General features: G+C 38.8%; 1 protein-coding gene across 1 annotated transcript in view; it reads right to left on the reverse strand.

Moving 5' to 3' along the window:
* The window catches only part of yjefn3 (YjeF N-terminal domain containing 3), a 76112-nt gene that overhangs the window by 12832 nt on the left and 36342 nt on the right, over positions 1-26938 (reverse strand). Inside the window, exon 2 of the mRNA XM_007252626.4 lies at positions 2929-3037. Coding sequence (XP_007252688.1) covers positions 2929-3037 — 109 coding nt within the window. The remainder of the gene's footprint in view (positions 1-2928; positions 3038-26938) is intronic.

The raw sequence follows: 26938 nt of genomic DNA on the forward strand, positions 1-26938 counted from the left end.
ATTAACATTTTTTGGAAGCTATTTGGAAGATACTGGAGTTTTCAACAGTTGTCAATGTTCTATGTTGCCAGTTGCCATTGCCATTAGACATTGCCTTGAGGTTGTATTTTAAAATATATGGTTGAGGCTAGCGTACCTGAGGGAAATATTTATACAGAAATATCATCTTTTTGTTGTCTCCTTCTCTCCATGTCCTAATTACAATAAATGGCATACTATGGCATTATTCCCCTATTGGTCACAATGTCTATTTGTTCCTCCAAGACCTATGATTTCAAACTACCACTCACACAACACAACTGAAGCTTAACACACTTGGAGGAGAACACTCACAACTGCCACATTTGGTGCATCAGTAAAGAGACACCTGACGTAGGTAAAAAGGATGACTATCTTTTTAAATCTTCTTTACATCATCATTGCTAGTATCTTTTTATCTGCCTAGTCCTGTTCTAGGTTGTAGTGTCAATATAGGGTAAGCAAAGGAGCCCAGTCATCCCTGTCCTCAGCCATTCCCACCAGCTCCTAGTACTCCTAGACAGCTGGAAAACATACTGGAAATCCCTCCAGCAGGTCCTTGGTCCTCCATTGAGTTTCCCAGTCTCACAGTTACAGGTGCTTGGTACAACTTCAACAGGACTCCAAAAGAAGGCATCCAGGGGTCACCCTTTTTAGATTATCTTTATCAGCTGATTTGCTCTCTTGAAATTGATGGCAGGTCAACAACTGATGACCTTTTGTCTGGTTGTCTGTTAAATACTGTTTATTCAGACGTTCTCCAGTACGGAGAATTCCGCAGTCAAAACACACAGAGTGTTCCTTCAGGCCGTGCAATGAAAAGAACTTCCTAATATCTTCCTGATCGCAGACTCCGGCCTTGGAGCACTTCACAAAGCAAGTGCACAGCCCTGAGGGGGATAGATGAAGTTTGTTTTGGGTGAATAGCTGGGTTGTGAAATCAGACCAGGGGTTCAATTCGGACTACCGAGCTGTTCTTCCAAACAACAGCAGCGATGACGTCGTCGCAGGCTCTGAGCTGTTGACCAGTGTGTTTTTCTAAGTCTCGATTTCTGGCATCCAAACAGGGGCCGCGGAGGGCTTTGTTGACGCTAAGTGTGACGGGAGCTTGTGGTCAGGACCCTCAAAGGAAGCGAAGGGGCAGTCAGTAAACCGTCTCCAAGTGGGAGAAGGAAATTCACGCTCATCCATCAGGAAACAATCGCACAAGGGTTCAGGTAAGTCATGGGGAGCCTTTCAGACTGACTGAATCCAGATGGGCTTACTGCGGGAGCGCCACGCTCTGATTTGGACTTAAATAGCCAGGGTTTCTGGTCCCGTCTGGTTGGCCACACTCGAGGCCCCATGACGGCCTGGCCGTGGTCCAGCCGTAGACAGCAGAAACTCTTAAACACGCTCAGCGGCAGCGCCTCGATTCCACCAGGGGCTTTTTATGGAACCCTGGAAGCTGTTGCGTCTGTCAAGATGTCTACGAGGGCGTGCGGATCAAAGCCGCAGGATCTTTTCATACAGGCTCAGCGAGGCTCTCTCCGGCTCCCTTCAGGGACCGGATTTTAAGCCTTAAGTCTTGCGGGGACCCGAAAGTGGAGATGACGAAAACAGAGAAGTCTGAGCCAGGAGAAGAAAACAGAGCTGTGTGGTCTGTTAGACATATGACCTTCAAAGCATTAGAGCATAGAGTGGGGGTCACAGTTCACTACATGCTTCAAGTAAATGCTGTGTTCTTCCTCTTCCTCCAGCCAGTTTTCATGCTTACTTAGCTTCCTGCTGCTTTCGGATGGTTTGCGTTCTATGATAACCACTCATTATTCCACTCGTTGGACCACTTAGCTTTTTATTAAAGCCTAATCCAGTTAAATGGGGGATTTAATCGCATTTCTGTTCTTTTTTAAAGTGTTCTTTTCACCCTTAAGTGCAGGATTTAGGACACTGCCAGCTGGATGTATGAATAAAGCAACAGAAATAGAAAAGTAATTCCAAATTACCCCGAAAAAAGGTCAGGGTTTTAGTATACATGCAACAAATTTAATTTTTTAAGATCATTTCAAACCCATTTTACAGTAACTTCATAAGTTGTGTGACTATCTGCTGGATATACTATACTATAAATTGCAGATTAATACTAACATCATCCAAACTATGAAGAAAAACAGATGGATTTACTGTATTTAATAAGCAAAAAAAGGGTTTAACAAACCTGTAAAGAGTATGTTTTATATTCCAAAATCTTTAAAGCGGCATCTCTTTCTTAGATGACAGTTTTGCACATCTTGGCTGGATTTTCTCAGTCAGATTTATGAGGTAGAGTCACCTGGAATTCAGGCTTTCAGTTAACAGCTGTGCTGAACTTGTCAAGAGTTAATTACTTGAATTTCTTGGCATTTTTAATGTGTTTGAAAGCATCAATTGTAAAGTTGTGAATGGTAGAGTTGATATTCTAATCCATATTATGACAAGAACTGGCTCTTATCAGAACTAGCCCAGACAAGAAAGACATACAGAGATACCTCTGTTACACAGGGTAAGTTTCCCAGAGTTAGCAGCCTCAGAAATCACAAGTTAACAGTGCCCCATATTAGAGCCACCTAAATGCTTTACAGAGTATTTTGTTATGTTTAACACTTTTAAGTTGCTACACAATTAGTTTTGTGTTTCTTTATAGTTTGGATGACTTTGGTATTGATTGACAATATAGGGAAAAAACATTTGACTGGAACTGGATGTAGTGACTCTTTGCCAAACAATATTCCAGCTCTTTTAAACGTAAGCCTTTCCAAAAAAAAAAAAAAAAGACATTTTATTTCTGAATGATCTGCAGCAACTCTTTATACTGCATACTGCAAAGTTAGGGAATGTTTTCTTACTAGAGCCACAATATTCATATCTATAGACATCAGATGCAAAACTTACTTTGGTGATGGCGAGAGCACTTGCATGACCCCACATCTCAATCAGCTGCTGCTGCCCAAAGCGATAATCCTTTACCAGCTCATTTTCAATGGCAGCCATCTCTGTTTTACTACAATAAAGAAAGAAAGAGAGAGAGAGAGAGAGAAATGAGACAGACAATATTATTATCATATCTAAAATACCTGATTTTACAGTTCAAGGAACTTCTAAACATTTACTAACATCCAGTACATGTTGATTCTGAGTGCACTCTTTCTGGTTCTCATGAATTGGTTAGTTTAGTGACTTCTCTAAAAACTAAACAACAACAGCATACAATATTTCACAGATAAGTATTCCCCTGTTAATTAGACTTAATAACCTATTGTTCTGTGGAAATACACTAAAAATACATATAATTAGGTCTAAAGCACATCTTTAGACCTAAAGCATCAGGGCTCATTTATGCTCAACCTTAGGTAAAGGTATTGATATGGTTAAAGCATTCTATCTATACTCATTTCATGCATTCTTTTCATCCATATTTGTGCTTATTCTCTGAATGTTAGGGTTAAAGATGGAATAAAGAAGTACCACTAGATCTGTAGAGGCAGAGTAGCCAACAGTTCAAACAAAACACGACCACATCCATACTATATTAACATGACAAAGAGGAAACTCTTGTAGGAAAGAAACTTATGGTGAAACTCTTTTATATTCCTTGTTTTTCGACCACAGCATATTTAGCTTTTTTTGTAATTAAACAATTACATTTATAGACTTTTTTATAGACAAATCACTTCACTTAGTTGCATCTTTGCAATGTCACTGAGCAGATACAGTATCTCACAAAAGTAAGTACACATTTACCTCACATTTCTGATCACTGAAGATAAGACACTGGAAGAAACACACAAAAGCAGAAAAAAGGCACAGCACATCATCATCAAAACCTCATCCCATCTGTGAAACATGGTGGAGGGGGCATCATGGTTAGGGGCTGCTTTGCTGCCTCAGGGCCTGGACAGATTTCCGTCATCAACAGAAAAATGAATTCCCAAGTTTACCAAGATATTGTGCAAGAAATCTTAGGAGCATCTGTCCGCCAACTGAAGCTCAACAGAGGATGGATGATGCAACAGGACAACGACCCAAAACACAGAAGTAAATCAACAACCGAATGGCTTCAACAGAAGAAAATACGCCTTCTGGAGAGTCCTGACCTCCTCAACCCAATTGAGATGCTGTGGCCTCAAGACCTCAAGAGAGCGATTCACACCAGATATCCCAAGAATATTGCTGAACTGAAACAGTTTTATGAAGAGGAATGATCCAAAATTCCTCCTGACTGTTGTGCAGGTCTGATCTGCAACTACAGGAAACGTTTGGTTGAGGTTGTTGCTGCCAAAGTGAGGGTCAGCCAGTTATTAAATCCAAAGGTTCACATACTTTTTCCCCCCTCACTGTGAATTTTAACAGGCTGTGTTCAATAAAACCATGCAAACATATATATTTTTGTGTGGTATTAGTTTAAGCAGACTGTGTTTGTCTATTGTTGTGACGTAGATGAAGATCAGAACACATTTAATGACCAGTTTATGCAGAAATCCCCAGGTAATCCCAAAGGGTTAACTTACTTTTTCTTGCAACTGTATATAGGATTAGTTGCATGCAAGAACAGAATAGTACAAGAACAGAATAGGATACATAGAAAAGTAAACCTCCATTGCCGCTAATAGAAATGTTAATATGTATTCATTCTCATCACTTTAAAGACTTAATGAATGTTTTGTCAAGAGACCTCAACCGTATGCCAAACAGCAGCTCCAAATAAATCTGCTGATAATTAGGACTAATTACCTCTGCACTTTTCTATCCTATAAAAGCCTGACGATATGATAAAAAACCTTTTCTTCACACAGAAAAAAAACACATTAACTGATTTAAATGATTAAATTGATTCTAAATTGTCCTTGTGTGCTGTTTAGTAATAAGCAGAGGCACTTAATGGTCAAAGAGAACATTACCTTTTAACAAGGCACCCGTCAGCATGTTCAGCTTCCACTGCTTTTAGGAGTTTCAAAGCAAAAGCGACACAAAACTAATCCATGAAGCTGCATTTAATCTACAGGGGTTGGACAATGAAACTGACAATGAAACACCTGGTTTTAGACCATAAGAATTGATTGTGCCGACGGACAGTTCTGGTGGAAACAGGAGAGTTAAGGTGCACATTGAATTCTGCCGTGATTTGTGCAGCCGTGGTTTTATGTTTTTTGGATACAATCCGGGTTAGCACCCGAACATCCCTTTCAGACAGCTTCCTCTTACAGCGTCCACAGTTAATCCTGTTAGATGTGGTTGGTCCTTCTTGGTGGTATGCTGACATTACCCTGGATACCGTGGCTCTTGATGCATCACAAAGACTTGCTGTCTTGGTCACAGATGCGCCAGCAAGACGTGCACCAACAATTTGTCCTCTTTTGAACTCTGGTATGTCACCCATAATGTTGTGTGCATTGCAATATTTTGAGTAAAACTGTGCTCTTACCCTGCTAACTGAACCTTCACACTCTGCTTTTACTGGTGCAATGTGCAATTAATGAAGATTGGCCACCAGGCTGCTCCAATTTAGCCATGAAACCTCCCACACTAAAATGACAGGTGTTTCAGTTTCATTGTCCAACCCTTGTATGTATATATAAATAAAAAAATTAATAAACAGTAAAGTATTAATAGTCCTCCTAAGAAAGGGCGAAGGTGGCAGGCCAAAAAAAAAAATTCACCACTACTTTGAGTTCAAAACCTATGGAAGCCCATTTCCGCCACCTGAAGAAAAAAAAAACGTCCTCAACTAAGTCATAATTATGAGATAGAAAAGTCATAATTATGGGATAGTAAGTCATAATTATGAGATAGTAAGTCATAATTATGAGATAGTAAGTCATAATTATGAGATAAAAAAGTCATAATTATGAGATAGTAAGTCATAATTATGAGATAAAAAAGTCATAATTATGAGATAGTAAGTCATATTTATGAGATAAAAAGTCATCTCATAATTATGACTTTCTATCTCATAATTATTACTTAGTATCTCATAATTATGACTTAGTTGAGGACCTTTTTTTTCTTCAGGTGGCGGAAATGGGCTTCCATACAAAACACAAAAAAACATTGTTAAAATTCAAATGTATTAATCGCTACATTAAATATTTTAATGTGTTTATATTTGAAGTTAGGTAATTACAAAACAAATTACAAAATGCTTTTACTGGCTTTTAAACTCCATAATCATAATCAATAATCAGCACAAAAGCTATAGCTTCAACCTCTAACTTAACACCAGTCAAGGTCTTAAAGACCAGTTGGGCAGAGTGCAGTAGAGTTATCACTGCAGCCGATCTGTGCCGGGTGTTTGAATATGTGGCAGCTGGTCTGGGCGTCTCTGCTATACAGCATATCATCATATTTAGGCTGTGATCACTGAAATGCTAAAGGTCAGTCAGAGTTTATTTGAATCAGTTGGACGCTTTGATCACTGGGCAGACCTGCTGCACGGGACGTTTGGGACCCGTGGCATTTGCCGTCTCCGGTAGAGCATCACAGCTGTCAACCTGAGAGAGCATGCAGTCCTTCCTGCCTTACTGTGATACAGTGATATTTCTAAAGTTCACCTCTGTCTGCTGTTCTCAGTTTTTTTCCATTTCTTCTTCTTTTTTTATTTATTTATGGAGGCAGCTGGTCGTCTCATTTTACATGTTTACATTTTCCTAAGGCAAAAAAAAAATTACTGTATTTTTCGCACTATAAAGTGCACTTAAAATCCTTTAATTTTCCCCAAATTCGTCAGTCTGTCTCATAATCTACGGAGCCCGGGAGGGGCCACGGCTAAAAAAAATAATCAAATCGAGTTAATGATATAGCAGTTCATGCTCACGTTTTCAACAATTTCTGTTATTTAAACAAACGATTTCTGTAATTCAAACGAACAATTTCTTTAATTCGAGCAAACGATTTCTGTAATTTAAATGAACGATTTCTTTGATTCGAGTGAACAATTTCTGTAACTCTCAGTGTTCCTCAGTGTAGCGCTGTCAGACGTCATTAGCCGCTAACCATGGCTAGCCTTAGTGCTAATCTGCAAATCTAAGCTTACTAAAAATGAACAAAAGTGCTTTACTCGCCCAAATAAACAGTTTTCAGGAGAGAAATCTGGGTAGATTTACATCCAGCTCTTATTTGAGTTTAAAAGAAAATGTTTTCTTTAAGAATTACATTTTAGTTTACCTAGCTGAGCTTAACACGGAACGGCAAGTGTCACGCTAATTGTTGGTTTACGCTAACATTATGCCAAAAACACACCCATCATTTATTAAGAGAATAAGTACATGTCTTTTACGCGTTTCAAACTGCACAAGGTGTCCTTTTCCGTTGTTACTATAGAAACGTAGCGCTGACACACCCTTAATTATGCTACATGGTGTACGGGGCACAGCTCACCATACATTGCTAAAATTGAGCCCTCATTGCATTAACATCTAGGGTCATATCACAAAAAATACAAAAATTCAGTATGCAAACTCACTTTGCTATTTCATTAATATTAGCCTGGCTCACAATGTGCTGCTCTTGGTAGGTCATTATTATTATACAAGGAATATATCCTTCATTATAGGAGTTCTATGTGTCTTTAGGTTGTTTCTAGTAATCCTTATGGATTGGAAACTTTTTAATTAACACATTTTATTTTAGGGGTTATTATTATTAGTACTGTGCCTTTCTGCCCTCAAAGCTTCTGCATTCAAAAAATGAAATCACTTGTTATGTTCACTGTTTTTTTTTTTTTTTTGGGGCTCACAAAATCCACTGCACTTTAATTTTGATGGTAGATTTAATGACATTTTGGGCCCCTCTATGTTATGTCCAAAAAAGCAAGTATCGACAAATTTAGGGACTTTTTGTACTATCCTCAACTACTCCCACAGAGCAGAATCATCCAAAACTACCCAGCATGGATGCACTCTTTCTCTTCCTCTCTCTCTCTCTCTCTCTCTCTCTCTCCCAAAGATTACTGAATTTACATCGAGGAAAATATGCCTAAAATGTGTCTAGTGCAAGAAAACAGGCACATTTAAAATAAATATCTATATCTTGAGGACTTTTATCTGTAGCTATCTGCAGTCTATTGTTATATACAAGAATGATTATGGACAACTGAAGTGCTAATGTAGTATTTTATGGTCTATTTCGAATGCCTTTATTTTGTCATTGCAGTTTTTGGCATATTTTAAATAAACAATGGACTAAAATTATATAAAATTTGTTGGGATTTTTTAAATATGATCCTTTATGTAATAGAGTTTGGCACTCCTGCTCTAGGGTTACAGCCTTTTAGAAAAGTAGACTCACAGCTAAACCCTTTGATTTGTGAGGAATGTTTAGATGAGTCTACTTAACCTCTGTAGACATAGACCAATGGAGCACCATGGAGCTTCCAGGGTGCTTCTACAGTGCTTATCTAAGACTAGGATCTGTTATTATTAGTGGGGTCACCATAAATAAGTGAGGAATGTGATTTAGGACCAGTAAACCCATTCTGAGAAGCTCAGTGAATGCAGGTCATTAGGTGTATATATATATATATATATATATATATATATATATATATATATACATATATGTGGTGGTCTTATCAGCACCTGTTAATGGGATTTAAGCTCAGCCCATGCAGCACTGCTTTGGAAATATTCACGGTGAGCTGATGAGGCATAAAAGAAAAACCTTCCAGACCACACTTCCAGAGCTCAACAGTGATAGCAGACCGTCCAATATCTGTCATTAGGTTTATTGCTGGCACGCACTAAAACGTGACAAATGAACTGCTGAAAATATTGAGCAGCTGTTGAGTAGTTTGGTATCTCAGTGGAAAACAGCTGCAAAGCCTCTTACTGATGATGATGAAGCTGCAGAGTTGTGGACATGATGCACCATGCAGATCTCTCCACCAGGGAGAGCTGCAGCTCTGACTGATCTCACATTCAAAGCCAAAATAAGGCTCTGTAGAATTGGCCTCCTGTGGTAAAAAAAAACTATTATACCATACCTGTCAAGTTTTAGATTTAAAAATAAGGGATATTTTCCTCTGTCCGCTTAAAGTCGTCCCACCAGCCCAACGAAGGTTCAGTATCTCTTACATTTTAAAACAGGTTTACAAAAAATCTAAAATAACCACATGTGAACCACTTACACACTACAAATAGATTATCAGAATCTGAACATGTTGTGGACATTCCTACATATGTCATTCTTTTAATACAGCCAAATTAAAAACCCTTTTCTATATCTTTTTTTTTATTTAAGATTTCATGTCTTTTTTGGCATAAATGCACTCTTTTATATGATATATTTTTTATTTATTTAATGGATTTAAAATTGAACAAAGAGTGCACAAATTCTGCAAAATTACTGTTGGTGACCTAAAAATGATATTATGAGCTTTTACTAAAAGGACATGGACCAGATATATTCCATCAGTAAAAATTAGTCCTAAGGGGCCTACACAATAATTTTTAATTAATACTTCTTCCTTTTGATCACTCCACCCCTGATCAGTTCAGTTAATGTCGGTCCTCTCCACATTTCTAGTTAAACTGAGTCACAAGCTGTAATTTTTTTTATTTTAAAAGGTTTAATCTGTGTGTTTTATTTCGGAGTATTTTTAAGCAGCTATCAGAAAAATCTCATCACAGTTTCCATGATTAGACTACCGTTACCTTTCTTTTAGAAAAATCGCTGCATGTATGTTTTAACATCAGCAGCTCCAACTAGCTGCCTGAACTCACAGCGAGGAGGGCGGGGCTTCCCCACACTAACCCTCCTTGCAAGCTGATTGGCTGTTTCTCCTGAAAGGCGGGACTTTCTCCTTGAACCGGCTCCACGATTGGTTAAGAGACACAGAGCGGTCAGTGCCCTGTATCCTCAATAATATATATTTTTTTATTTTAATAAAATACGGGAAATTTACGGGAAAATACTAATACGGGAGGACGGCGGGAAAGAGGAGTAAAATACGGTAGTTTCCCGGCCAAAACGGGAGACTTGACAGGTATGTTATACAAGCAATATATCTGTTGTAATAAGAGTTTTTGGTGTTTTTAGAATGTTTCTAGTGAACATTAAATAGTTGAAACTGTTTAATCAACACATTTAGGAGTTTTAAAATTGACTTAAATGGCTTAAAATGACTATGTATTACCTCCTAAGTCTTTATGACTCCACAGAAATCGTGTTTTCTCAGCTTAATCTATGTTCATTATGGATGTGTCCACGCCAATTTAGCAAGCTGCACAAAACAGGGTCAAAATTATATACCAAGACTTTCTAGACCCAAAGATGTTTTACACACAACTACTTACACTCAGCACTAATCCAAACACCCACCAGTGACACACACAGCAGCCAATCATGCACAGCATACTCTCAACCGAAAACAACTGTCCACCTGGAGTATTGAAGCAGAGGAGTGTACCCAGTACAGAGTGACAATGCATATCTGGACACCCACACACACATGGCTATGTATTACCTCAAGACTTTATAATTACTCAGAAATATTTTTTTTCTCAGCTTAATCCCTTTTTTTGATCTATGTTTATTATGCCTGTGTCCACCCCAACATAGCAAGCTGCACAAAATAGGGTTAAAATTATATAGTAAGACTTTCTAGACCCAAAGACGTTTTACACACAACTAGTTACACTCAGCAATCATCCACACACACCAGTCAATAGCCAATCATGCACAGCATTCTCTTAACCGGAAACAACCACCCACCTGGAGCATTGCATTGCACAATCCATATCTGGGCACACACACAAGGACAATTTTATATTATACAATCTACAGTATAGAGTTTACCTGATCTCCATGTTTTTGGACTGGTTTACCCACGGAGACATGAGAAGAACATGGAAACTCTCCCCAGATAGTGATTTTTTTGTACTTTTTTGTATTTTTTGTACTATTTTGGTGACCTTGTTCTGTTTCAATGATACACACAGTAAAGATATACTGATGTCACACCCCACTCCATCAGCGGCCAATGAAAACGAACCTTTACTGAAGTAACCATTTATCTATAACAAAAAGAAAACGCACAGTGGGTCACATGAAAAGTACTGTAGTTATAGTCTTCTTATAGTTTTCTAAGTTTATTCAAATTTTCCGTTCCATCATTTAAAGGTCTCCTTCCAAATCCTGTCTATCATCACCAGTAATTTAGTGAAACAAAGCAGGGCTAACTAGAAACACCTGAGCACTTTTTTTTTTCACAAAAAATGTCTCACATGACATTCATTCATACTAGAGGCCACAACTAGACATTTTGAAATAAATGAAAAAACGATAGAATGAGACCAAATATTTTGCTTACCTCCAGCTCTTTATGTTTATGTAGTAATGTGTATAGATTATGCTGATCACTCCTTTTTCTCCCAACCCTTTACAACCCTTTACCCAACCACATTTTTGTGTTGTTATTTTTTTTTTACTTTATTTGCTTGCTCCTTCAAAAATAGCAGCACAATAAATGGCTGCAGCAAGCTCGTGCACCTCCAAGTTGACATCAGTAGCTCCTACAGTAGATGACGTAAGTCATGTGCATTGTGGTGCATGTGGTCATGAGTCTGAGCTCTATGTTGGTTTAGATTCTATGAAAATTGGCAATAATAGTGTAATATGTGCAGTCTGTTTATAATCTGCTCCGACTTTAAAAGCTTATACACACAATACGCAACACAATCTTGAGCTTGCATATGTTTAGTTTACAGCAAAAGATGCAACAATAACACACTGTACATTGTGTCCGTTGTGTATGTTGTGTATGTTGAGTATATATTCCCATGGTGTCCTGCAGTCCTTCCCTGGAGTCTGCTGTAATTTCCCCGCAGGACATCGCACTCCCTGCCATATGCAGACCATAAAGAACTGATGTAATTACATGTGGGTTAATGAGGTTTTGCACCTCCAACATGCAGAGCTGTGAATACACACCACACTGATATCGTGACAGTGTCTGCTATATAGGAGTCTACACACACACACACACACACACGCACACACAGCAAGCCCTTAACGCTCCACAGGACTTCAAAACAGCCCACATCCCACAGGAGCAGAATGTCAGGGTCAAAAGGGCTTCAACATGTGGATGAAAGACAACAACTGTGCCTTCACTTAATGAGCCCTCCGGCTTCACTAAGATCTTTTTTCTCAATAAGGGCGGTTGGGCTATTTTTACATCTCGCTCTTGAGAGAAGCAAAATGTGGCTTTTTTGAAGCCCTCTTTCCTACTACCTACGATCGCCCACTTCCAAATCGTGGAGCTTCAAATTCTCCTCATTGTTTGAAATAAAAGAGCTTTATCACACTTTTTTATATCATTTCCAGTTGGAACACTGTACGCATTTAACATTCTCTGCAAAACTTTAGAGTTAGAGGTTCACTGTATGTAATGAAAACCAACACAAAGGACACAACACACTGACAATCTGCTTCTGAAGGCACCTATCAAGAGGAAGACAGCAAGAGAACAGTAGGTGTATCCTCCTTCTGAGTTAATGATTACCCACTTGTGTTGGCCTGACACTGCTGGCATTATGAAACAAATAATAACGAATTGTGGGTAGGACCATGCCTGAAGCACCTCCTCTTAATCTAACTTAATCCTATAAATATGATGTACCTTGTATCACACCACTATCCCATCATTAGAAAGAGGCGATGGTTTCCTACAGCAAGCAGAAAATGCCAGGACTTCAGCCCAAAAATTCTCTCCCAATGATTTCTGAATAATCACAAACTGGAATGGAAAGAATGTTCTAAATTAGCAAAAAAAAAAAAAGCTTCCTCTGTCACCCGTCCAAGATCTACCCACCTGTCCAGCCTAAACCCAATGGAAGCTTGACCCTTGGGCTCCCTCTCACCCTCCACAGACCTCTATAAACCTGCCCACCATCCAGCTTCTGAGACCCACCCAATTTTCTAATTTCTGCCATTCCTGTTGTTAATCACTCTCACATAAAGAGATCTCACCAGCTGGTGGTCATGCCCTGTGGATACAATCAAGCATTTATTATTTTTAGCCTGTGCTAAATGAAAAAACACGAACAAGATGGTGGTTCATGCTTAACTGTGACAGAACCACAAAACAAACACACAAAAAAAGTCATCTGCTGACTTTCCATGTACAGTAGGTACAGATCCCACCATCAGACGAAGTCCTGCTGTGTACTTTCTGTGGTTCTCAACCAGCAGACCGAAATGGCAGATAATTCAACTGCTGAAACTGAAACTGCCAAGCTAAAGGAGTAGCCTCTTCCTTCCCTGTACCAGTTTTTTTCCACTTTCCAAGAGTCTTTTAAAGGTCTAGGAAAAAACACTCACCACTGTCGGGCCTCATCTGTGATTTCTCTAAAGGAAAGACTTAATAATTTTAAGAGTTACAGAAGTACAGAAGTTTTTGTGTTCCAGCTTTACTATGGATAAAGGCTTTATTTATTTTCATTGCTACTTAACAGCTGTAAACTACCAATTTTTTTTTTTGCTAAAAATCACCCCGATTTTTAGTACAATATGCAATTTTTTGTTTATTTGTTTTCCTGACAGTTTATTGCAAGATTTTGTTTACTGATTTTGTACCATTGCTGGTTAGTAACTAGACCTAAAGGGGCCTAAATGGCAAAAATACAGAGAAATAAATGGGGTGTCCTAAAATTTTTGACCGGTAGTGTAGATACGGTATATAGTCTCATTGCATACTTCTATAACTGGAGTCCATGTAGTTACTGAAAAATACACCTGAGTGTGTTGTTATAAGCCTTGGAATGGGGCATTTTTTATATATATATTATTACATATTTGAGCCCCAGGAACGTCTGAGGCTGTAACAGCATTCACAATTCTTTTCAAAGACTTTCCCCTAGCCGGTAGACATCTCTCCACAGCTTCAAAACAACTCATCAACACTTCTTGTAGCATCAAATCACATGCACCGCTATATCCTTACTTCCTCAGAGCATCTGTTTCCATCTGAAAGCAGCTCTCAGGATGTCAGCTCTGAGAAAACACAGATAACTCTGAACTTTGTGAACTTTCCCTGGATCCTGGATGCAGGTGCAGAGCCATCTGAGGACACGGCGACCTTCGGCCATCACTTAACCCTCGTGATGAGCTGGAGATCACAGTAAATGAGGCTGGTTAGATGATGATTGATGATGATTAAAAGGGGGAAGCTAAGTGAAATAGACAGTAGGATGAATTGGATGAGGATAACATTGTTTGCAGTCAGAAGATTAAACTGGAGCACAGGGTGATAAAGAGACATTTGAACTGAGGTGTTTTTTTCAGCAGGGCTGATCAATTTTCACATCTAAATTACAATTTATTAATTAATTAATAGAGGATGGCAATAGAGGATAGAAGATCTATAAGGTGGACCAGCTAGGTAGGCAGTGCTGGTGCTTCACCCCTACAATGTTTTTAATAAGCTTCTTGTGCACTTTTTAAGTTATTAATGCCTCGTTTTAAATATCAGGGTTCTCAGGATTCTAGCAAGGAGGTGTGGAGCTACTTTGAGCTGGATAACGGTGGAAAAAACAATTTATCGGTGCAAATTATGCCCCGTGTCACCCAGTCTGAAGGGTGTTTGGACAAACTGTTAAAATTTCTGTATCTAGGAACGCTGTGGGAGAACGGAGGTGTGCTATTCATTAAAGGAAAGTACTTTTTATCATATTTTACTACACCAAAAGTCAATTTTACACTGAAATTCTCCTTTAACAGAATTCAAGGTTCATATCATCAGATCATGCACTGCTCATAGGGAACCAATTGCATGGAGGGCACCAAAAATCTGCCTTGTAAATCGTCATAATAATAGTAAAATAAAAATGCATGAAAAAAAGAACGTCAATAGATATAAGCAATACAAAAGTAACATATTTTCTCAAGAAAAAGACAGATCTCCCGTGCGAAATGGTGTTTTATGGTAGTCACTTGCACAGTGGAGCGGGGGTATAAAAGAAATGAGTTTTACAGCTCAATAAACATAATTTATCCAGGTCTAATCAATAAATATACACCAAAAAAATCAATGACCTATCTATAGAACATTCTGTAAATGCAGAATAAAATATAAAAAATATATACGTTTTCAGGAGAAGTACACTATATTTTAAATATTACGTTTTATATATAGACCACAATTTAAAGTCTTATTAAAAAAGAAAAGCAATTAAGGTGTTATCAAATGAAACCACTAATGTCTTAAAAACACTTTCCATAGTATTATTCATGTATAAATACAGTTTATACAAATTATATTACTTTAGTCATTTGAAGTAACTGAAGGGCAAAATTGGAAAATTGCCTATTTGGTTGTATATAAAGAATTTAGACTCCTATAAAATAGAAATTATCAAATCAAAACACTTAAGTCTTGAAGAACACATGTAATAGTATTTTGTAATAGTATTAAGTCATACAAATCATCATTAAATCATCATTAAATCATCATTATCATATACATCATTAAGTCATAAGAATTTGACTTAATGATTTATATACCACACCACTGAATTCATAATAATAAATTAAAATTTTTTTATGGATTCAAGGTATATGTTTCAAGCTATATTACTGTAGCAATTTAGAATAATGGGAGGTCTAATGTAGGGCTATAGAAACAATGGGGTGTTCATGTTATGCTTGATCAAGTGTAACATAAACAATAACCATGAAAATATAAATATATACGTAAAATTAGGTATTTTATTAGCTATTAAAAAGATCCTTGTTCTGTGAGTGAGCACGGCAAAATGTGTTTTACTTTTTTTGGAACCCAATTTTACTCTCTGGGCTGCGCTATTGTTATAATCCAGACGCCCACAAATCAGCCAAATAACAGCCTGGGTCACACACAACAGCTTTCCAGCCTTCAGGAGGGTTATCCCAACCCACTCCAGCACATCTATTCAATGAGGCTCTTCAAACACTGTAAAACTAACCAAACCCTACATAACACAGGACATGATGATATCTGGACTGAAGAGCTTATGATCATGTACAGATTAGCTCAATTTCAATCAGATAAACTAGCCGCAAACTCTGCTGACGCTGGCTGTTAGCATCATGGCTAAACTGCCGCATGTATGTGTGTTAGCATCACAGTTCTGATCCTGGTAGGTAGGTAGGTAGGTAGGTGCATATGAGACTCGTTCCTTAACTGTCTCCTCTCTTCCAGCTTTACTGGGAGGAGTTGAAAAGTCTAATGGCTCTCAGAACAAAGGCTCTCCTGAGTCTGTCTGTAGAGCAGCTCTGTGACTAGAACCTTCTGTTTTCAGCTTAATTACTCAGGAATCCCTTTACACATCAACATAATCTATATATGATAAGAAAGGGCAAAACTTACTCTTTCTAAAAATAACCCATTGAGGATAACACCAGAAAAAAGTGAGATCTCCTTCCCCAACTAATATTATTTACCTTTAGTGCTTCAAACATATTTATATGATGTTTCAAACCAAATAATATCAGTAAATGACTCAAAATTGTCCACAGAAGAAGTGTGAAACTACCTGCTTTACTCAAACTAAAGCTAGGTATGCTGCGCACTACTTTATATAGTTTTTATTTTACTTGCACATTTTTACTAAGCAGTTATTTTGCACTAAACATTTTTATTTATTTAGACTAAAAAGTTTCAATTTTTGTATATAGCTTTCTTTGTGTGTCCTGATTAAAATACTGAAAGGCATAGGCTGCTCTGAGTGTCAGATTTATCCTAGAGGTGTGATTATTTTTAAGAAAAATAACTCCGCCTGATGCTCTGCATGTATTTTGTCAAAGTAATAATAAACCATGTAATGAACTATCATCAATATTCTTATGCTTTCAACTCATAAACACTCTAGTCTAGCAATTTTTGAAACGATATCTTAGGTGTGAATATATTTAAAATCTATACATTCAAAAATAAGTAAAAAGGCGCTTGGTAAAATTTTGACCAAAACATGACCAGATCCAGGACAATATAACAATTCTGCTTCCTTTTACATTTTATATGATTATATTTTTGAGCAACCGTTTGTCTTCTGGAGTAAAAGAGCTCAGAGCATGTGGCAGTCTGACATAATTACTGTGTTATAAGATCTGAAAGAGGAACACACCAAAACAGCCTAGGGTTCTAAGGGTTAATTCATGTATTTATTTATCTGCTGTCCTACAAAAAATATCCCATTTTTCAGTGTGAATCATATTGAACAGTTCTTTATATTGTGTCACAATGTCATAATACTGTAAATGGACCAATAGAAATGAGGAACGAGGCTATTCAAACGCTGTAAGACAAAAATCAATAACACAGAACAGACTGTGATATGAACAGGACAGCTCGTGATTATTTACAGATTAGCTCTCTCACACTCCACCTCACTATCCTGATCTGAAGCAGCCCATCCACGGAGCTGTGAAGCAGAGAGGAAGTTTACACTTGTGAATTCTTCCTGCTCGGTGTCAGCCTCACGTCACCTCGTGCATATTTAACGTGATTTGCTGAATGGGACTGGGAGAGCACCAATCTGAAGAGTGCATTAAATTAACAGGACTGCAGCGTGGTGTAAATGGTATGCAGAGTCATCACAGGCAGGAGGATGGGGTGTGGAACTGGAAGCAAAGAGGGTTCAAAAAGAATGAGATGATTAGAATTGGATATCGTGGCATTCAGACACAGTGGGGATCAACCAGAAGCCTTGTTGGGGGGCAAACCCCCAAAGTGAGGCCAACCACCAAGAGGAAGTCAGGCTAAAATAGTTGCTGCGGCGCTTCGATCCGTTACCTGGTGCTTTGTGTTGTCTGTCTGTATCAGTGAGGGGATCAGTCAAAGAGCCTTCAGTGAACATCACACTGATGTTAGTAGTGGGATGTGACGGAGTGAGCAGGAACTCTCGCGGGCAGCAGAGCTCTGGAAAAGACTGTGGTTCCCAAACAGGTCTATCATTATCTTTTGATTAATTGACTTTGAACTAACATGACAAAAAAGTAGGGCTGTCAACGTTAACGCACTCTTTTAATTTGGAATCATGAACACGTTACTATTTTTTAAACACAAGTTAATTAAGGCACCAAGTTTGACCCCTACTTCCGTCGCAATCTGCCCCGCCCCCACTCAACGCACTGAACTGTTGCTGGCTGAACAATTGAACGGCGCGCTCTTACGGTGTCCAGCAGTAACACTCAGGTTCAGACTTCCAGCTCTGACCTGGTTAGAGAGCTTTATTTCTCTCTCTCTCTCTCTCGCACACACACACAGGCCCGCGCTTTCCTGCCCTGAGATTTTTAAACTCATCAAATTAAGTTCAAATTCAGAAATCCTCACAACCAAGCTGAGACATTTACAATCCAATTAATCATGCATTCTTTATTCCAGCATCCTAGGTTGATTTTATCTCCCCTCAAACTTACAGGTATATACTATTATTATTTTAATTGACACCACTAATATACATATAATTGCATTTTACATTTCCTACATTCATTCTTTTATTTACCTTAAAATATCCACTATAAAAATTGGCTTCTGAAGAAAAACAAACGCAATGAAGGAACTAACTATGGGGACTTTCGGAGAGATCAACCATGCGCCATGCACCGTGCAGCTTGATTTAGGGCGTGTCAGCATGTCTTTGCTATCATAACGACAGGAAAAGTACACCTTTAACTTTAGGTGACTCGAAACGCTCAGATGCGCCACCTGTGTTGTCAATTTACTGCCAAGATAGCAATGAATGTTTGACTGTTGATTGATTTCAATCAGAGCGCACCTGTGTTGTCTTTTGCCAAGATAGTAGTACACCAGAAATAAACCTAAAAACACATTTTTTCAAGACCACCACACCCATTGGTGTAGATATACAGTATTTAAAGTAAAAAAAAGCTCAGTAAAACACTAGCATTACAATAAAAACAAACAGCAAATTTACAAAAAGCAGAGCTTTTACATCACCGTTTTCCTTAAAACATCTCCTAATCTCTCCTCATCTGAGTTTAATAGAGTTTAATGAACTAACATGACAAAAGACACGGAGGATGAACTAGTTATGGGGCCTTTTGTAGCCACCAACCAAGTACTATGCACCACACAGCTTGATTTAGGGCGTCAGCATGTCTTTGCTATCATAACGACAGGTAAAGTACACCTTTAACTTTACGCGACTCGAAATGCTCAGAAGGACACCAGAAATATACCTAAAAAAAAACTAATTTCGAGACCACCACACCCATTGGTGTAGATTTATACTGTATATTTATGTTGCTACCTAAACATTGCAGATAGAAGGCATGAAAATAGATGGCAATGAGAAGCATCTTGCTGCGTCTTGTGCAGGGTGTAAGGGTGTGACTTTTGCCATCTCCCAGGGAAGCTAAAGAATGCTGCACTGACCTACGTGATTTGCAAGTGTGGTCTTCTGCATTGATTATAGACGTGATTTCAGCTTTCAAAGTTTGTTGTCTGTTTGCACAGACAATTCTAGCCAGATGCTGCTGGTCATGATCATGGGATGTCCACTGTAGATGGTAATAATGCTCTCTATGGTATTAAAACTTTTGAAACAGAATGTCCCACCAATCTGACAACAATGAACTGTGGGACTTGGGGCAAATGTTAATCCTATTTCCGTCTCTTATAGTATTTTCAGTCTCCTTTCTGTTTGCATGGACAGTTCTAGCCAGACACCACCGGTCATCATCTCCGGTGTCTGCCAGAGGTCTTCAACCAAATACACACTTATGCTTCGCACCAATCTGTAGTGATCAAGAAATGCGATGGAGCTTCAGTTGTGAACTTCCCTTAGAAGACCCAAAGGCTGATTGTTGCACAAAACTCCACAGGATTGGATCTTAGTATTTTAGTAGACCATGAATACTAAAATACTAAGCAACAAAGAGGCAAGATGTTTGTAGGGCCAGACAAGAAGAGCCCAGAAAACATGTCCAAGTTATCACCACCCGCTTTATTGAATGTGACAACCTGAGAACAGCCAGAAGGAAAAATGTGGTTGATGGAAACTGAGTGGACATGCACACCTTGCACAGCCTTTCTCAGACTCTGAATACCTTAGGATAAGAAAGTGAGCCCATCAATTTCTTATCTCAGCACGATTGCTCAAAGAAACTGCTGAGGCCATCGTAACATCAAGGCATCTGTGGGAGGAACCAGCAGGAAATTCTTCTGCCCACTGCTGGGCAACTCTCCACAGCTTCAGGCATGGACTCATCAGCACTTTGGGGAGTTTTAAAAACATACATCCTACAACCTCCTGAATCCTAATAGCATCAGTGTTCATCAATATTATCAATATGGTTCATGGAACTTAGTTCTTAGATCTTTTTTCATTTTAACAGTGTTCTCAGAAGTGCAGCATCCAGTTAAAATATTTTACAAAGTAAATATACGTTGAATAAGTAGACCATGAAGGTGCTCCTGTTCCTCCAACACCTGTGTCTACCAGTGATCTCCCAGTTCTAGACTCTGTATTGTCTAGAATGCACCACACACTGACATCACCCACTCATTTTAGTCCTTTAACTTTTCCTTTTAATTGTGCTTATATTTTATTATTCTATGTATTTATCTCTTTGTTTTATTGCTCTTCATTTTAGTTTGCATATCCTTTTATAGTGAATTATTTAATTTTTTAAATAATAATAATAATAATACATTTTATTTATATAGCGCTTTTCGAGATTCTCAAAGATGCTTTACACACAAAAAATAAGGCACAAATTAAAAGGCAAAATTTACAACAACAATAATAAAGGGACAGTCTTTAAATTGAACACAAAAATTATAATATAGGCAGTTTTCCCAATAACAGTTTACAATTTATATATAATATAATCTTAATCTTAATAATATCTTAATTAAATCTTACATTGTTTGCTTGTTTTTATCATTTAAACTTAATTTTCAGTCCCTATAATTTTATGTAAGCTCGGCTACATTGGAAATGATGGTTACCCTCAATGTATTTTCTAAGTGAAAATAAAGGTTGATTGATTGATTGGTTAATTGATTAAGAAGTTCAGATGTGCCATTTGAGGACACAGAACTCTCTGGACATCATTTACTCTCTTGTTGAGATAGAGATGGTAGGAACTGATGCTCTACAGAAAAAGATAGACGGGGGGTTTGAAAGGAAGGACAGGACGGTGAATTGTTTCTCAGCGTTATCTGTCTGAGTCTGAGGAACATGCTGGAGCTGAAGGTGATTTAAAAGCACTGGAGCAGAGGGCCAGTGGTCCGGAGTTAGATTGAGCTGACAGTCAGGGTCTGGAACTGCGGCTCTCTTGGCAGTGAAGAGCTGAGTCAGCCTGACATGTTTAGATTAGGCGTTAAATATGTACTGAAAGATCTTCCTTTATTTCAGCAATTTTCCACTTTTGATGTTAATCATCTGAAGAAATTCAGATTTTATCTCAGGTTTCAGGAAACATGCAACCCATCAGATAATCTCACAAGATGAGTTTACCCATCTGCTCTAACTTTTACAGAACACAAGCAAAAATACATCTTCTCGTCACTTAAATAATGTGCCTGTTTATTTTTTTGTTACCAGACACGGCCTTGTTTCTACTCTTTCAAACACAAATGTTCTACACTAACTTAAATTTAATCAGAGGCTTTATAATGTGTCACTTAAAATCAGTAATGACTGTATATAAGGCTTTATAATGTGATACACAATTTTATAAAAGCTTAATTTGAGAAATCATAGCTGCGTATTATAATGCATTATACCAAAATATAGCAAATCTGTGTTATAGTGCATTACAACACTACATTATACAATAATATATACAAAAATACTTTATAAACCCTTATACTTGTAGTTTTTAATGTGTTGTGAATGTCGCTGTAAGTACTTTAGGAGCAATTATCCAGGCTTATTACAGTCATTATAAGGTATTATGTGGGTCATATAATGTATTATAAATGCATTCATAAGGCATTATGAATACAGGGTTCATAGCATAGGAAGTGTTACCGCAGTATCTGTATCGGCTATTGAAATGCACATGTTATTACAAGCACTACTAGAGGAACTCAATATCACAGCTCTACTCAATATAAAGGGGCAGAAAACTTGAGCCTTTTAGCTTGAACCCCTTTAATAAATGGACTTCCCAAAAATGACAGAGTAGAAAGAATGTGAATCCAATGGATCAGGACCCCCCCGGACATCCATGTTACATAAGCACATGAATGGAGCTTGGATCTTAAAGCACCATGGTCAAACCAAGATTTACTCCGAGCTGGAAGATGAAGAAGGCCATGTACTCGAGCACAGCTGTCCACTGAGGAAAGGTTGATCCAGAGAAGCACCGGGGGGCAACAGTGTCCACCCACCACACCTGCAGATGTTCTCAGGCAGTGACCCAGCTGGCTCACCCACCCCAATAACTTTCATCTGGACAGATGAGCGCAGTAAACAAGGGCAGGCCACATTAGAGCGTAAATCATTTTTTCTCCCTCAGCATTGACTGGAGAAGCTCCTCAAGTACACCACAGAGAACCACACCGGGGTCATTTTTCAGACAAATCGATGAGCACACCACGGACATTGTCTCGACAAGTCCCCCGTGGGTCTCGCTGACCCCAAAACCCATCTCCGTCACACCTCGGAACAGGCTTGCTAACTCAATCTGGAAAGTCATTAGGGCAGCCAGGGCTGGAGCTCATATACCAGGCTCCCTTCAGTCTCTGTCGCCAAGAAATGACAACAATACATCAACTGTTCTGTTTCTGGAGAGCCTCTGTAGGCCGGGACTGTGCGAGTCTGACAGTCTGGCAGGTCTATATATGAAACGTAGTTGTTTCCAGATTTTGGTTCTGGTTCTGCAGCCAGACCGCTCTGCTGGCTGCTTCTCAACTTCCGTGACAGAACTTTGGCGACACTGGGGCTTGATCGAGGGTCATTATCAGAGTACTGGGCTTTTTTTTGGTCTTCAAAACTTGAGAAAAATTACTTAATTGAGTCTTATTTTTTAATATTTTACTTAAGATTTTTTTTACTGTCATGAATGCATCATTATCCACCCAGGTGCACAGCTTGCCACGACAGGGTGGACAATGAATAAGTGGAGAATTTTTTCGAAAACTGGCAATGGATGAAAAAAACATGGTTGACCTAGAGACTTCTTCTTCTTTTTGAATGAATGACTGAAGTTCAAATCATTAGTACTAGCTTGTGCTAAATGGCAAGACACAAACAAGCTTGTTCATGCTTAACTGTGATAGGTGTGGTACTGTACATCTGCTGACTTGCCCTAAACAGTAGGTACAGATCCCTTCATCAGACAAAGTCTCTGCTGGCTAATCCTGCTGTGTACTGTCTGAGGTTTTTTTTAACCAGAATGACTGATCAAATGGTGTTTCTTCAACTACTCTAGTGGGTGGGGCTCTCCTGGAGGTTGATGGTTGAAGGGGTGGTGCCAGGGTCATTCTATGCAGGTTTCCTTATTGTGATGTCATAATAAGGAAAGCGTCTGAACGGCTCATGGAAGCAAATGATTCCTCACAGGAAACGATAGGATGGAATTTTTTACCTTTTAGTTTTTGTTTTTCTTTTGTTTTACTTTTCAGGGGCAGTCAAGACCCCAGTGGAAATACTAAAGCATGCATAAAGTGAGATTTGCATAATATGTCCCCTCATAATGTGAAACTATAAATGACTAATTTGACCAAGTTTCACTCATTTTGTAGAGCTTTGTGAGATATTAGTGGTAGTGTTTAACGAAGTAAACACGGCATCACTACTGGTGAGATTGAAAGTTACATTACATTTTTCATTGATTGTAAAATATGAAAGTAATTCTCATAACCAAGTCTCACTACCTCTTTCTTACACTGTCTTTCTCAATATCTCTCAAACCATCTCTATATCTTACTCCCACATCACAATTGATACACAGTTTGAAATGTGTGAAATGTGTGAAAGAACTGTAAATTGATGCAAAAACAAAAGTCGCGTTATACTGATATACTGACTCTTGTATGAACTGTACTTGGCTCTGCACTTAGGAGCTTCAGCAGGACATCTTCTGGACCGGTACTCAACCCAAACACCAAGGTCCCAGTCATGTCTGTTGCTGTAAAAAATGAGCTGTTTCCTCAGATACTAAACACGCTCCGTCGCGGGACGCCCGGCAGCGGGACGTCCCACCGTAAAACAGATTACTGAGGTTCAGCAGACCAGACAGTGGAGTGACAGAGTGTCTGCTGTAGTTACGGCGCGCCAGCGACGGGAAACCATGTCTGTGAAATGTGATTAACAGCCATATTTCATGGATTAAGTTGACTTCAGTGACACAGTCACTTCGACACAGCAATTGCCTCACACTCATCATGTTATTAATTCCAGCCTCATGATTGGCTCTGTCTGGGAGGACGCATCCGCAACAGTGCAGCCATGTGAAGAGCGAGAGGACCACGGTGGCAAGTGGAAAGAGGAAACCATGGTAACGGCCAGAGAGTCAGCTGTGAAGCTGACAGCGCCTGCAGGCTCACTGCAGAGCGAGAGAGCGAGAGAGAGTGAGAGAGAGTGAGCAAGAAAGCATGCAAAAGCGAGAGAGAGAGAGAGAGAGAGAGAGGTGGTGTAGAGGTACAGCTACGGGTTCTTCTTCATGCCCAAGCTGCAGTTCTGAGGAAAGAACTGCAGTCTGGACGCGAACAAAAGAACAGTCCATTCGCCAAGCCAGAAATGACTTCAGCATGTTCTGCTGTACATCAAATGGAATTCTGAATTGAGCTCTTCGTGTCCAGAATGCAGAATTAAAGAAACATATGCTTTTAAAGCCTCTACATACGTAACTCATCCCAGGTACTACAGGTCGGTCAACACCTGAATCTCAAGCACAGAAAGACTGACCTACTGTTCATCCCAGGTACTACAGGTCAACACCTGAATCTCAACCCCAGAAAAACTGACCTACTGTTCATCCCAAGTACTAAAGGTCAACACCCGAATCTCAACTCCAAGACTAACCTACTGTTCACCCAAGGTACAACAGGTCAACACCTGAATCTCAACTCCAGGAAGACTGACCTACTGTTAATCCCAGGTACTACAGGTCAACACCCGAATCTCAACTCCAGAAAGACTGACCTACTGTTCACCCAAGGTACTACAGGTCAACACCTGCATCTTAACCCCAGAATAACTGACCTACTGTTCATCCCAGGTACTACAGCTCAACACTTGCTGAATCTCACCCTCAGAAAGACTGACATACTGTTCTTCCTTAGAACTAAAGGTCAACGCAACAACACAATCTCACCATCTCCTTTAAGAACTCATTGGTCACTCGATCAGCAGAAGCAGAGTTTTCCAGTGGTTATGAATGACCAGTCATCATTCTCGAGGTAAATCTGACACAATCATTCAGATTTCTCTTTCAGAACATCAAGAGAATTTGAAAATGTCTCTCCAAGGAAGCCACTTAAGTGCTTGTGCACTCTCTTGTCGTTTCAAGGCTTGATGGTTACTGCAACCCATAATCCAGCAGCATGACTGGTCTTCAATCTTCCAAAGTTCAGCCTCCACAGGCTTCCCCTAACCGTCCGCATCAGATTTAAATCCCTGACACTGGCCTACAAAGCCAAAAACAGACCAGCCTTTTCATACTTGATGGCTTCAAGTATGGCTCAGCTTGATCCAGCAACCCTCAAGACCCACAGAACACAGACATTCCAACTCTTCTTTGTTCTGAAACAAGGTGGTGAAACGAACGTCCACTGGGTGTCAAAACAGCAGAGTTATTTAGGTGTCTTTAAAGTCCAACTGAAGACTCAGCTTTTTAAGTAGTTTATAAACTTCCTCAACAGTCTCTACATACTAGCTATGGGTGTTTCTTGGGAACAACTTGGAAAAACTGTTTTTTTTTTTTAAGAAAACTGAGGTTGACCCAACTCTCTTTACCATCACCTCACAGAGAGGAACCATCAAACTTGTTATCAGTTTTTTCAAAGGCCTGCATATTTGATGGTATGGGGTATGCATTAGTTTTTTGGGGTCGGCAGCTTACACAACTGGAAAGGCACGTCAATGGTCAACAGGGTATAGAGGTTTTTGAACATCACATGCAACCACCCAGACAAGTCCTTGCATATTTCAGCAACACAATCCTGAATCACATACTGCACATCCAGTTATCCTTTTTCCTGGAATTCCATTTTTTTTAATTAGGGTTGTACCTTATTGAAGAACTGGAAATAGAAGATGGAAATTCCATGGGAACACTCGGTTTTTATTAAGGAAATTGTTTTTACGAAGAAATGTCTTCTTACGCAATGTTTTATGAAGATTCTGGCATTTACCAGTATATTCATATTTGTATTACTTTGGACTGATTACAAGGACAATGGGATACATCATCATCACCATCATTACAAGGGCAGGGCTGTGAACATTTGTGTGGTTTTAAAAAATCTTTCTCACGAACCCATTAAAGAACATTCCTAGGAAGATATTAGTGAATGAGGTCTTTTGGTTTACATCCTATAAAATCACGGCAAAGCTAGATTACTGTAAATTCGCTGTAAAATGTGCTTCCTGTAAACATTCAAAATGAGAATATTTGTTTTGTTTTTCCTAAATATATGTGGTTTTTGATATAGGATTTAGAGCAAAATGAGGTAAAGTGATCACACTCAATCATTTAGCATATTTAGTTGTGTATAACAAATGGAATTTTGCAGCTGTCAGTTCAAGTCAGTGTTTTAGATTGAAGCAGGCAGTCAGTGAGAAAACACTACGGCAAAGGCCAATAATGGAAAGCTCTCATTTAACTGAACAAAATAAAAAACAACATGAAGTCAGTGGTCAGTGGTCAGATTTTGCTGTTGTGAAAGTAAAGCTGTTTATATATTTGTTGGGAGAGCACAGATCAGTTAGAAAAATAGTTAAAAGTA

The sequence above is a fragment of the Astyanax mexicanus genome, chromosome 16, assembly GCF_023375975.1.
Source record: "Astyanax mexicanus isolate ESR-SI-001 chromosome 16, AstMex3_surface, whole genome shotgun sequence".
Taxonomy (NCBI): Eukaryota; Metazoa; Chordata; class Actinopteri; order Characiformes; family Acestrorhamphidae; genus Astyanax; species Astyanax mexicanus.